This window comes from Seriola dumerili, unplaced genomic scaffold, assembly GCF_002260705.1.
Source record: "Seriola dumerili isolate Sdu_G_001 unplaced genomic scaffold, Sdu_1.0 BDQW01000191.1, whole genome shotgun sequence".
NCBI classification, from domain to species: domain Eukaryota; kingdom Metazoa; phylum Chordata; class Actinopteri; order Carangiformes; family Carangidae; genus Seriola; species Seriola dumerili.
In genome coordinates, this window is record NW_019174446.1 from 10,109,186 (window position 1) to 10,123,096 (window position 13,911).

General features: G+C 40.4%; 2 protein-coding genes across 3 annotated transcripts; both read left to right on the top strand.

Annotated features, from left to right (window-relative positions):
- The first annotated feature begins 656 nt into the window (after window positions 1-656).
- pigv (phosphatidylinositol glycan anchor biosynthesis class V) lies at window positions 657-3,555 on the top strand. Its single transcript, XM_022753445.1, has 3 exons — window positions 657-1,023; window positions 1,310-2,476; window positions 2,585-3,555. The coding sequence occupies exons 1-3, from the start codon at window positions 955-957 to the stop codon at window positions 2,870-2,872; spliced, it is 1,524 nt and encodes a 507-aa protein (XP_022609166.1). The 5' UTR covers window positions 657-954; the 3' UTR covers window positions 2,873-3,555.
- Window positions 3,556-5,551: 1,996 nt separating this feature from the next.
- On the top strand, window positions 5,552-13,823 carry zdhhc18 (zinc finger DHHC-type containing 18). Of its 2 annotated transcripts, XM_022753420.1 has the most exons (10): window positions 5,552-6,160; window positions 6,337-6,497; window positions 6,779-6,928; window positions 7,624-7,761; window positions 7,874-7,925; window positions 9,139-9,241; window positions 9,328-9,440; window positions 9,668-9,773; window positions 11,066-11,136; window positions 11,914-11,999. In XM_022753420.1, exons 1-9 carry the CDS (start codon window positions 5,925-5,927, stop codon window positions 11,105-11,107), a joined length of 1,101 nt encoding a protein of 366 aa, XP_022609141.1. In that variant the 5' UTR covers window positions 5,552-5,924; the 3' UTR covers window positions 11,108-11,136; window positions 11,914-11,999. The 2 variants fall into 2 exon arrangements, with proteins under 2 accessions (XP_022609141.1, XP_022609140.1); XM_022753419.1 differs by lacking the exon at window positions 11,066-11,136 and having other exon boundaries at window positions 11,914-13,823.
- Window positions 13,824-13,911: the final 88 nt, after the last annotated feature.

The window sequence follows — 13,911 nt, forward strand, 5'->3', positions numbered from 1 at the left end:
TCAGTCATTTCACTAACTTATAAAGCTTGAAGGAGGAAGACTGCACACAAGCTTTGTTTGTATGAATACTCTTATTTATTCAAACAATATTACACAACATCAATTTTGAACATTTTGGCTTACACTTCCATCAGGGGTCAAACAGAAATAAACCACTTAGAAACCATTTCATATACATTTTCAATCAAAATATACATTTATCAGATAAACAAACATAAAAACAACAAAACAATTTCACATTTATGAGATTTCTGACAGGCATGTGAATTAGGAAGTGATCTTAACTCAGATCCACTCAAACTTAATACACTAAAGAAATGGAAACAAAACTTCATTTTTGAAAGAAGAATAATATACTTGCACCAAAAAAAACAGTCCATGAGACTGCAGCTCCGCCTGCTGGAGAGGAAAAAATACTTACGCCCGTCATTGTACGTACAGCGTTACAATGTGATCAAAGCAGGTTAGGAATTGAAGAAGAAGCCAAACTATCATTCTGATTTTTTTTTTTTTTGCTACAACGCATACAGCTTTTACAAAAATAAATGTCTTCATTGTGCATGCAGGAGAAACGACACAAGGATTGTCTTCGTCTTGGCTCACGAGCTTTTATTTTGAAATGGATTTTGCAGTTGCACCGGAAGCGAAAAGTGCCAGTCAAAACGAGTCAGACCACTGCAGGAGGAGAGGATGTGGAGACAAAGATCGCACCTGAGCGAAAACAAATGCTGCTAGACGACGGGTGGCTACGTAATAAAATCCGTGTTTACCCTCAACTAAATTTGTCAGACCAATGATAACTAGATACTCGCAGAATCTCATTTTGCTGAATGGTTTTTCCCTGCTAGCTATGTTTAATAGAAATTATGACGAATCCAGCGGTGACTGCCTCGTAGCAGCGACAATGCTCAGGCCTGTCATAACCGGCTTTCTCAGATTTTGTTCGTCACATCAATGACCATGGATGTCAGAGCAGTTCTGGAGTTTGCCACAGTCACCAGGGGCCTCTCGCTCTTCTTGCAGGTAAGCTTTGGACAAGTTGGATAATATACAATTTGCTTACTTCTTTGTAGCTACAACGTCATTTAAGCTTCATTTCCCGCGAATGTTTAAGTCATCTCGTCTTGGCATTTACATGTTTCTGTATGTGGTATCTAATGAAAAGCACTCAGGGGAAAACATACTGTATGAGATAAGTAAGTCACAGACAACGTGACTGTACACCTGTGTGTGTCTTGTTTGTCTATACTGCAAAACTCTGCTTACGGTGACAGGGTTTATTTTAATAATATAACATGTTTCTCCTCAGGCTGTCTTGAATGCTGCCATCCCTGACCATGAAGCTGATGCATTCAGGCCCCCGCGGACAGAAGAGCCTCTGTACTTGGACTCTGCAGTGGAGTGGTTATTGGGTGGTCTTTCTCACTGGGATGCAGAGCACTTCCTCTTCATTGCTGAGAGAGGATACCTGTATGAGCACAACTTTGCTTTTTTCCCCCTCTACCCTGTAGTACTCCGTGGCTTGGCAGAGACACTGCTGTGGCCCCTGAGCGGCTGGCTGAGTGTGCGGGGGCGTCTGTTGGTGGCCGTTGCTCTGGGGAACAGTGCCCTCTTCCTGCTGAGTGTGGTCGCCTTGCACGCACTTAGTAGAATAGTCCTGCAGGACAGACGTCTTGCTCTGCTCTCCAGCCTTCTCTACTGCATCACACCAGCCAATGTTTTCATGACTGCTGGATACTCGGAGAGCCTGTTTGCTGCCCTCACTTTTGGTGGTCTGTTCCTCCTGGAGAAAGGATTCACCTTCCGAGCCTGCTTGGCCCTCAGTATAGCCACTGCAGCACGATCCAATGGACTTGTCAACATAGGATTTCTACTGTATCTTCCATCGCTCCATGCCATTTCTCAGATTCGTGTTTATCGTACAACGACTAAAGGCCACATTAAAGTCTTCCACTACATTTGGGCCATCATTCGACTCCTGCTCACCTCTCTCTTGGGAACTGCAATTATTGCCCTTCCCTTTTGTGCTTTCCAGTACTATGGGTATAGGACGTTTTGCACACCGTCCGTCTCCCTGGAGCGGATCCATCCTGCTCTTCTGTCGCTGGCTGAACGGAAGGGCTACCGGGTTCCAGATGAAAATGGTCCACCACCCCTCTGGTGCATGAGACCCTTGCCCCTACTTTATTCTCATATCCAGGACGTGTATTGGGACGTGGGCTTCCTCCGTTACTTTGAGCTGAAGCAGATACCGAACTTTATTCTGGCTCTACCTATGGCTACCCTTGGCATAATGGCAGCTTATGCATATTTTCAAGCTAATTCAGAACTTTGTCTGAGACTTGGACTTTGGGAGACAAGTGCAACTAAAGGGCTTGACAAACCCACACCAGGATTCTTCAACCCAAGGGTGTTTGTGTATGTTGTACATTCAACAGTCCTCCTGGTGTTTGGAACATTGTGCATGCATGTGCAGGTAAGTAAATCATATAAACACCTTCTTGAGGAACGTTTAAACTGTCTGGTTGTGAGGAGCAACTATTGATTTCCATTCATCCCCATTCATTTTACTCTGCATTTCTAGGTTCTAACCAGATTCATGGCTTCCTCGTCTCCTGTGCCGTTCTGGATAAGTGCTCATCTTCTCCTCCTCAATGAGCCCCTTCTTCATCGAAGGAAAACATCAAACCCCAACGTACAACTACAGACACATTCCAGAAATGGATGCAAGCACACACCTCAAAACCCTATCATTGCACTGCTGCCACATTTCAAAACCTGTTCACCAACCACACAGAGCATCCTGGGATACTTTGTCTCTTACTGGGTGCTGGGACTCGCACTGCATTGTAACTTCTTGCCATGGACTTGACTTTAGACATTACTCTGAGCTTTAAATGCAATATTTCTATGTAGGACTGGGCGATTTATCATATTTTAAGTCATATGAATCCACATATGTGTTTTTGCAGTACATCATCATCCATAGTCATTTTTTCTGCCTGTAATTGTTAAATTGTTAATTGTAGTATTGCATTACAAAGAGATTGACATGAAAATTGAATAATACATGAATACAAAATGTTTCAAAGTCCCATTTATTTAGAAAAACAAAACAAAATGATTTTATTTTATTTTTGGTGAAAACAAAACCAAAGCAAAGAAAAGTACAAAAAAATAAATAATGCTTTGCCTGATATTTTGATAATGTCTCCCAGTTCTACATAGAACCTGTTGACATTATTACATTTTTGATGCAGATTTATTCATGTAGTAGTCAACAAATCTGATTTGCACAACTTAGTCAAATGTGTTTGTAGTTGTTTGAGAATAAACTGAAATGTACAATATACCTGAAACTTTACCGAACACTTGGGTTGTAAAAAAAAAACAAAAAAAAACCCCTCTTTATTTTATGATGAGTACTTGTTGAATCATTCAGATTTTAATTACTCAGTTAAATGTTGCACTGCATGTTGGGAAAAATTATTCCAAGTTATAGTTTGGGACTTTTGGATGTGGATAAAAAAAAATAAAGATTTTGTTGCTGTAAAAGGTTTCCCACTTTAGTTTTATTTCCATGTAAACGCAATTTGTCTTTCTCAAAACATGAATCTGACACGTATGTGTTTTGCTGTGAAGAACATTTGTTGCCGAAGTTGCACTGGAAAGTTAGCCTTGAATTTAAAATTAAACTAAATGTGATAAATCTCTACAAGAATGAATTTAAACATAGGTATATGTGATGCGTGTTGATTTTTCACACACAAAACCATATCTCTCTCTTTCTCTCTCTATCTCTTTCTGTCTCTACAATGTATGTAAACAGTTTTGTGTTCTTTAGTGGTTTACTTACCAATCAGATCCTTTACTGCACTGTAACTGGCACTAACTTGTCAAGTCTAGAGTTACCCCTCATGATACTTGCAGGCATCTCTTTGAAACCAGCAGAGGTTGCTGTTACACATGAAACAATTTGGTGCCCCTAACATCAAAAGAGTATTTCTATGATGCAAATCTGTACTAAAAACACCAAATCACCATTTTAACTGGACCTCTTGGCTGTTTGTACTGTACACAGTTTCTGAACATGTTATTAATCCAAGATTTCTTACAGCAGATTCAGTATGAAAAAGAAAAATGAACTGGAACAGTAACCTCACAAGGTATTTCTCTATTTCTCTTCTTTCACGTCCCTTAAATTGAGTCTAATAAATTCTTCTGCTATAAATTTAACAAACAAATTAAACAGATGAACACTTCTTCCTCTTCCCCACTTATGAGTTCCAAAAGTGCCATAACAGGGTTGAAAAGACTGCATAATGTGACAGTTGACATGCACACAGAGCACAAACACCCAAGGACTCATTACTAGTTCACTTGTTCAAATGATCTAAATGTGGAATAGAATACTGCGAGCAACCAGCTTTTACTAATTGTCATAAACAAAAGATGACTATGGGAATTGAGAAAGAGCTGATCAGATTTCAGTGGTATGTGTTTGCAGGGATCACCATTTATTTGCCAAGGTCACATGCTTACAAAGATTGCAACCTCAGTGTGAGACAAACAAATCCCAGATTGACAAATCCGACTGTCTGCAGAAAGTATACAAAGTGTTCCTTGTCCTATGAATGGATTGCATTTGTACAGGGTTTTACAGTATTGATGGTGCCCTACAGTTTGCCTCTCATTCACTGATTCACACACACTCACACAATGATGGCAGCAAGCTACTGTGCAAAGTGATGTCCTCACTATAGGAAAATATTTGGGATTCAGTGTCTTGCAAAAGCACACTTTGACATGTGGACAGAAGGAGCTGAACCTACTCTTCCTGAAACATCTCAACTATAGTTAACAGGTAAATGTCATAGAATTCTCAAAATGAGCTCTTCCATCAAACCTAAAATAATTAAATGAATAAACAAATAAAAAGCCAGAGAAGTCAATGATGTAATGCTTTTCCTAATCCCTGCCATGCTTAGCACACAGGATGGAGGTCAGCAGAACTGCTACTTTAAGATCAATCATTTAAGAATGATGAAACTGAATTTTAGATGACTCTACAACTATGAAAAAAGAAAGTTTCCTCGGTAGTGGAGTTTATCAGTATGCAGTACCCAGTATCACACCGGCTCCAAACCAGTGAGAATAATTTATGAGTTAATCAAATTACCTAGGAATTCTGGAGTCCCGAAGGGTTTGTAAAATACTCTCATCAGCCTATAAAATATCCACTATGTGTACATAGAAAAATCTCTCCCATGATACTGAAGGCCAGCAACTGAACAACAACATGAGCTTATTTTGATTGTTTGCAACGAATTGGTGTATTATCTATATGGGCTTTCATTAAACAATGTGGGAAAGCACATACCTCGAGCTGCCTATGCCAATCCAAAGATTATCCCTGTGCGGGCGCTGCTGTTTGCCGCTGATCTACAAATCATCTCCTCCCATACCTGATGTGTTTGTGTCTTTACAAATCAGCGGAGATACGTCAACGTTCACGACGTGACGTACATCGGTTGACGGGAAGAGAAAAAAAGGAAACGTGAACTGCCCGAAAGCCTGTCTGTCTGCTTGTGTTGCAATCTTAACAAAAGGCGAGACAATTTACCGAAATGAGCACTAATATTTCTGCGAGGCTTTAATTTAACTACCCAAGATGGTAGTTAACCTTGAGTCAACTCGGGAATTGATCCAGCTCGTTAAACTCAACTACGGAGAAGAATGCCTGTGCTGGTACGCTAGCTAGCTGGCGTTAGCTTTCAGGATGGGCAACTGAACGCTAACCGAACGGGAAAATATAAATGTACAATGACTGAATCTTGAGAGCACTGTCTCTCGAAAGCGCGTCGAGAAAAAGCGAGTTCAGTGTGTGTCTTTAGCTACCTCCGAGCCGTGTGGATACTGTTTACATGATGAAGAACTGCGAGTACCAGCAGATCGACCCCCGGGCGCTGTCGGTGTCGCCCTCGTCGGCACAGAACCACCTCGAAAAGAAAGAGCAGCGGCCGCGGAGGAAATGGGAAGTGTTCCCAGGAAAGAACAGGTTTTTCTGCGATGGACGGATCATGCTGGCCAGACAGAGCGGTGTCCTTCCTCTGACACTGGGCCTTATTGTTGTCACTTGTGGCCTTTTCTTTGCATTCGAGTGAGTAACTACAAATGACCCTTTGTAAGTCAACTTTGAAGGTTCTTGCTAACGTGATGTGGAGGGTGGCCCTGAATCTAGCTTTATCACATTTGCTTTAAATGGAGTATCGTGACAATATGCTGGAGGAGTAAAGTTGATTTTGACTGAAAAGAGCACATCTCCTTCTTTTACAGTTGCCCATTTCTGGTGGAGCATCTGACCATCTTCATACCTGTGATTGGTGGGATGCTTTTTGTGTTTGTGGTCATCTCCCTGCTGAGAACCAGCTTTACAGACCCAGGCATCCTTCCTAGGGCCACCCCAGATGAAGCTGCCGACATAGAGAAACAGATAGGTAAGGCACATCCTGGAATTGCATGCTTTCTGTGGGACAGATGGGGTAAAGGAGCTTTGCCATATGGGGGATCTCCGAGGGACGTGTTTGTCTTTGAACTGTAGACCAACACCTAAGCAGCTTATTCTAACTATCATGACTGAAGAGCACAAAAGCCAGACATAGGTTTGTTTGTGTTTATGTGACATTTATTATAACTTTTGATTGCTTTTTGGGTGAACTGTATGTATCAAATGTTCAAGTCTTAGTGAGTCTTTCTACTTGTACTTTTCCATTTCAAGATACCTCAGGATCCTCTACATATCGCCCCCCTCCGCGTACCAAGGAGATCCTCATCAACCAGCAGGTGGTAAAACTCAAATACTGCTTCACTTGTAAAATGTTCCGCCCCCCTCGGACCTCCCACTGCAGCCTGTGTGACAACTGTGTGGGTAAGGATGCGTTATAAAGTTACCACTTATTCCAACTACTCTAATTATACCTAAAAACTTATTACCATTGCCAAGAGGAACTTAATATCCTGTCACTCTGGAATGATTGCCTTTTAAAAGTACTGTAGTGGCCACTTTATTAGGCACATGTGAATAAACTGATGGAATCCAGTACAACAGCTCTGCCATAAATTCTAGCTTTACCAAAGTTCATAGTGTTCAGCTTTTGGTGACATCAGAAATGTGTGAATCCAATTACATCCTTTTTATTGAGGTCATAGTTGTTGTTGCACCTCTCAATGTAACGCAGTCCAGTACAACATCACCTCTGTTTATAATGTAGATGTTAAAACATATAATTGAATAACACCTCTATGACATTGTCCACTAAAACTGAGTGGCCATCATAAAATTAAACAAAGTGGATAGAACAGTTGTATTGCATGACATTAAATTGTACAGGTATACATAATTAAGTGGCCATATACAGTAGCCAATACAGAGCAATTATGCCTGGATCCACCCTGATCGCAGTCTTGTAGACTGGCTTAGGGGACCTCTTGTCTTTTTCGTCAGCTTCACTGATATGAATAATTTAATATACAGTACAGTGTGTTAGATATTGAGGCTTACTGCTGTTGTACTATAAAACTTGCCTTGAATCTTTGGTATGTTTACTGCTTTCTCACCCTCAGAACGATTTGATCACCACTGCCCATGGGTGGGGAACTGCGTTGGCAAACGCAATTACCGCTTTTTCTACAGCTTCATCATCTCTCTGTCATTTCTGACATCTTTCATATTTGGCTGTGTCATCACACACATTACTCTACGTAAGTATTCTCACTCTGCAAATAGTCACAGATATCACTCAGTAGTTGTATGATGTTCATGTCATGTTATCAAGAACCACTTTATTGAAATATGTCCTTTTTTTCCCTCCAGGTTCTCAAGTAGTTAAAAGCCTCGTTCAAGCCATTCAAGAGAGCCCTGCCAGATATCCTTTGTACATACCAAATTTTCATGTAGTCAACCTGTTTATGAGATAGATGAGATCTTTTTGAATTAGTTTATTTCCTGCCAACAACAAACACAAGTTACACTGTTGACAAGGCATTTCCCACTCCTCCTCAGCCTAAGCCCACGCTTAATAGGATCAGAGAGTTAGCATCCAGCAAAGCAGTGCTTTTAGGCAGATGGCTTTCCAGTAGTAGGTTTGCTGCCTCATGTCCTTGTGTGATGATGTCAGTGACTAGACAGATATAGACGGCATGACTACACAGTGGTTTGAGTTGTTATTCACAGACAGGGGGTTGGTTAATTTCCTAATGATGTGCATGATGAGCATGACATTATGTCTTCCTGTTGGAGTCTTTGTGCGAAGATTGTTTTTTTCCATTACTTATCTCATAGAGCAGGTGATTTTTAGATTATTTTTTTTAGAAACTTATTGCATCATTTTCATATTGGAATTTAAAACTTTGTGCATCCTCTGTGACCATAAGCATTAAAGGTCATAACAGCATTTTTAGCCAATTTATAAATAACATAATTTACGACATGTTCACTGTGATGGATTATATACAGTATATCTTAAACAAGCTGAAACAAATGTAAACCAATGAGTTTCTGACTGGAAGGTAGGAATGAAAGATAAATGATTCAAAGTAGCAACAGTATGATGGTGGGACAGCCTTTTGTTTACATCTGCATGACAAATTTGCAGTTGTAGAATGTAACGTATGCTTACTCAAGTGTTGCCCTTGAATACAGTTTTGAGGTACTTGCATTTTACTTGAGTAATTCTATTTTCATTTATATCTAATGTTCTGATATTAAAAATGGTTTGTCAAAATGTGAAGAGTTCATATTATAAGCACACGTGTTATGTGACGTTTATATATTTGCAAGTACTTGATTCTATGCTACGTCTAAATAAATGACACCATTACATAACTACTTCTATTTTAGTAAGTCATAACGTAGAGGCATAAGCTAACTTAAGCAAAGAAAAAGCAGCCCCACCACAGTGTAAAATATGGCTAGTTATCTCCATGAATTTGAATTCTCTGTGTAATGGTGAGAGGGAAACAACTTCAACACATATTCACCATTGTCATAGATGTTAGTCATGTTGCTCTCATTGTCACCTGTCCTAAGTAACAATTGATAATGATGATGTAATCATGCCTTGACTCTTCCTCGCTTACTGTGGTGGAGCTGGTGATTTGTTTCTTCTCCATCTGGTCTATACTGGGACTCTCAGGCTTCCATACATATTTAGTAGCCTCCAACCTCACAACAAATGAAGATGTAAGTATTAAATATATGACACCGTTCAATTCATTAATAGACTTTATCCGATAACTGACAGCATACCCTCTTTGTTTACTGTGCAGATAAAGGGTTCCTGGTCAAGTAAAAGGGGTGCAGAGGAGTCTGGGAATCCGTACAGTTACAACAGCATCATAACTAACTGCTGTGTGACGTTATGTGGCCCCATGCCCCCGAGGTGAGTGATGATGTCAGGAGTCCTTATCATCCCTACACACATTTTTCTTTTAGTTACTCTGCAGTTCAGCCTGCCTCTCACCATGTTAACAGCTCTACAAACCTTTCCTCTACTCAGTATCAGTGAAAACACTTCATGAACAGTTCCTTGATAATAGCATTGGTCACAGTGCAGGTAGAGTTCACGTTTAAATGCATCATAATATAATCTTCTCTTCTGTTCTCTAGTCTGATTGACAGAAGAGGCTTCCTGCCTCCTGATGAGGCGATCCCTGCTGCTTCTGCCTCGGAGATAGAGCTGCCACTCTTTGCGGCCAAGAATGACACGCACATGGTAGGATGAACCAGCTTGTGGTCCCTCCCAAGTCCTGACTGTCCCATAGCTCCTGTGTTGTTGTTAGCCTGCCCCCCTCTGTGCCTTCTCCACAGTCTGTGTTTCCACTCCTTCATCCTCCAGACCTCCAGATTCAGCACCTCAAGTAGAGTTGCTGACATGCGGTACTTTGCATCTTTGTCATGAAAGTCACACATTTTACATGTTTTGTCTATACAAACAGAAAGAAAAGATTGTGGATTTGTTATAGCGAATGGCCCATTAAGTAGTCTATGTTTGCATTTGAACAACATTACTAGGGCTCAGCTTACGATGGTTTGAGACGGACATAATATAAAGCCAAATATTCACAGTAGAAATGATTGAGGTAGCTAATTATAGCTGGCATGCGAGCTGCTGAAGAGGTAATTTATCACCATGCAGCATGCTGAAGTAATACTGCTGTGTCATATATTCTTTTAGCTGTGGAACAAAATGTCTTGGAAGCCACTTGTAACACTGTTTGGCATCACTGAGCAGTTAAAAACAGCACGAAAGTGGGCAGAGAGTTTTAACAGCCAAACATTTAACCATTTCTTTAAGTCATTGTTGAGTTGCTGAGTTCCCCTGTCAGACTGCTGCAGATATGTTATGGTCATTTTGTGTTGACGGTAAACACGTTAATTGTCGCACCTTTTGAAATTTGAGTTTGTGTTTATGTCTGCTTACACTTGTAGGAATTCAACATGTTGCTGTATCTACCTCTCTGTTATTGTACTTCTCAGTTTGCTTGTATGTTGTGGTGAAGGTTTATGCACACAAAGGACTTTTTAAGTAGGACATGCAAATGGTATCAGATCAGATTTTGTATTGGATTCATCAGCACTTTATCACAGATCATTTGTCACATGCCTTGAATACATTTGTCTCAATATTGTCAACATATCAAATATCTTAGGTATATTATTAGCTTTCTAAAATCTACTTTTACTTCTATTTGTGCGTGCATCTTTTATTTACCTAAAAAGTATAACAAGTGTTTTTTTATGTGTTAAATAAACATTATTTTTGTATTTTGGGATTTTGGTCTCTGTTTTAAGTTTACTTTGTCTTTTCATTTTATCAAGTCTTCATGTGCCTGACTGCAGGTTTTAAGATGTTTGGAAAAAGTTGTATTTTCTGAGGTTAAACTTTTTATTTCAATACTTATAAGTTAGCGAACAGTTGGATTTATTTATTATGAGCATTTGTATTAATCGCTGGATGAAAGATTTGACACTCAGTGTTGTACTGTATCCATTCCACCCTGCTAGGAGGAGAACTGTCAGGATTTTGCTTTTTCCTGCACAGCCTGAAGGGCACTGCTGCATGTAGACGGTTGATGGTAAGAGTAGGGTTGAACGTTAAACCAATCACAACATCTCTTCACTTGCCATTCATTGTCTCATTTTTCATATTGTACCCGTTTAGGTTTGGAGTTGCTGTCATCTTAACAGTTATTTCTTTTCTAAGTTATTTTATTTTTTGCATAAAGCCAAATGCAGTCAGGGCAGATTTTGTGATTGGTTTGTAGTGATGGTGTGGATGGGTGCACTGTCTTATTTGAATGTGCATGCTTCACTACCATTCATTCATTCTCTCATTAACATTTGCTCACTCACTCAGTGCTGGATGGAGTTCGTGTTTGAGGGCTGATGATTTTTTCTCTTTGTCTTCTCTGTAGATAGATGACATGTTTTTCTCATTTATCTGGGGCTTTATTGTGCATGTATGGTGATGCAAACAAATACAAGTCTGTATAAACTACCTCCCTTTCTACTCTGATCAAAGCCAGAAGAAACACAGGAAGAAGCAGTGTCACCACACACATCAAAATCTTTCTTTACCCTTGTTTAATATGGTTGCCTTCTAATTGCATTGTCTGCATCTAACTCACTTCCTCCATGCTTCTTCATTTGAATCTTTTGACAGTGCTGTCATTTGTGCAATCACTGCTTCCATTGTGCTTGATGAGCTCCAAACTAATCCTTTAAATCACATTCAGATTTTTCTGTACATGTCCGTCTTACTGTTTTGTCATTGCAGCTTGGCCTTTCATAACGTAAACCCATGATGTTGCAACATTTTTTCCTGACTTCTCTGTTTTCTCCTCTGCACACAGTGCACTCAGAGCACCAAGGACGTGCTGGAGAGGATGGTTAACTCCTCCGACTTTCATGGCCTGTGTCCCCCTTGCACCCCAAAGACCACCCCACTTGGCCCGGAAGTTTTCAGCACGCCGGCACCTTCCTCAGAGCCTTCACCCTCCACTGGCTGCTCACAACAGCACGACCGCCAGCCCGTGGCCGCTCCTTGCCCTGTGTTCAGCAGAAGCAGCAAGAGGGACTCGCTGCACTCCATCAACCCAGCCTTCCGTCTGGCTTCTCCCTCGCCGTCGCTGAGCCGGGCCAGCTTGATTCTGGGCGATGCACCCGACATTGGCTTTATTCCTCTATCCTGAGTGCGCACCCAGTAACCATAGGAGAACAGAAGGAGTCATAGTGGACTTATTCCGCTGCTCTGTATCATTGGCAATGAATTTGACTGACTTTTTTTTTACAGTGGTGGTCATGAAGCGTGTTGCCATTTGGTTTCTCAAGATGTCATTATGATTTGATTAAGCATTACCTGTTCTGTGAGTTAAATCAACAATGTACTACTGTATGTGTCCTTCAGGATGGAGGTAAATCTTAGTAACACTTGGAAGCACAATATAGAAATATTTTTTTAAACACCTTTTTATTAAAGATACCCAGAACATGCCTCCACACCTTCCACAGAACCTCAAGCCATACATCACAGCCGCAGTGTTTAAGTTCCTGTTAATATCTTATGCAAACAGGTCTTTAAATCTGGGAAAACTTAACGTTTGACTGTGGATGCAAGAAGTACAGAAACAAAAGATCTTACTGAAATGGCATGCTCTGGATAGTGAGCCATTTCAGGATGATCAGTTCAAGAGTTAGCCTTATGTCACGTCTGATCATATCCTGTCACCCAGGTCTACATCAGCCCAGTGTCATTGGGTGGATCCAGTTTGACTGTTTTTAGATACATGAATAATCACTTTTTGAAGGGAGAGGAGGAGGTGCAGTTTTTGTTTTATTTTTATTGTATGCGTATAAAAGCTTTTTTTCAGTTTTTTCTAATCAGTTCTGCATGTCTTGTACATCAGATGCTTTTAAGCTAAATGGCAAATATTTCAGATTTATTCAGGTGTGACTGGATACTGAATGACTAAATTGTGTAGCATTTATACATAATTATACATAACTGTATAATGTCCACTTTGTTGCTTTATCAAATGTGTTGGATGTTAAAACCAAGTATTTAAATCAAACTCATATTTGCTGCTGCTGCCTATCAGGGCTTGGATTGGAGTATTCATCGCTGAAATGCTGTTTCCTATTTATGTGGTCTCCTGGAACGCTTTCAGTCTGAGTGAGCATCTGCTTTTTCTTTGCTTCAGGGCACATCAACAGTATGTTACCTGTCACAAGTGTGTCGGCGGTTGGAGCACAGGCCTGACGTTCGACTGTTTCAAGCAGCGTAATGTTTTAGGAATGTTGATGAGGCCTCTTCTCGTGCAGGGCAAGCTGTCATTTTCATGGCTGTGACCTTTAACTGCTCTTACAGCATGAAACTTAACCCCCTGTCTGTGATGGTGGAGTACAGTTTCTTGTGAGGGTTAGGAGTTAGTTTGTGCCACTAGGGGGCAGGATGTGAATAAGGATTGCAGGCTTGCCGGAGAACAATTTAGTAACTTGAAAACCATTAGAAGAAAGGCCTTGTGATGTTTTATTTATTCTTTCTTTTTGTAATTGAGTGTTGAAGCTGTACATAGGTTGTGAGTCTGTGAAGAACCACTTTGCCATAGTCAGTGGGTCGTTCATTTATCAGTCTGCATCAAGATCCATAGTTTGTGTAGAGACAATTACAAGCAGTGCTTGTATGAACAAACTTGTTTGCATTTTGTAGGATGTGGCAGTGGACCTGTAACATTAGGTCAATAAAAATGATCAGTTTTGTTGACTTCTACTGTTTTTTGTCTCTTCTTTCTCTCAAAACTGATTTGTCTCAAATTTACACAATTAAAAATACAGCCTTACCATGTGAAGGC

Bases quoted from the DNA above. Each gene is read 5' to 3' on its own strand.
- pigv (XM_022753445.1), top strand. From the start codon at position 955: ATGACCATGGATGTCAGAGCAGTTCTGGAGTTTGCCACAGTCACCAGG. The intron at 1,024-1,309 runs GTAAGCTTTGGA...GTTTCTCCTCAG, and splicing joins GCCTCTCGCTCTTCTTGCAG to GCTGTCTTGAATGCTGCCAT. The intron at 2,477-2,584 runs GTAAGTAAATCA...CTGCATTTCTAG, and splicing joins CATTGTGCATGCATGTGCAG to GTTCTAACCAGATTCATGGC.
- zdhhc18 (XM_022753419.1), top strand. From the start codon at position 5,925: ATGATGAAGAACTGCGAGTACCAGCAGATCGACCCCCGGGCGCTGTCG. The intron at 6,498-6,778 runs GTAAGGCACATC...TTCCATTTCAAG, and splicing joins CGACATAGAGAAACAGATAG to ATACCTCAGGATCCTCTACA. The intron at 9,441-9,667 runs GTGAGTGATGAT...TCTGTTCTCTAG, and splicing joins TGTGGCCCCATGCCCCCGAG to TCTGATTGACAGAAGAGGCT.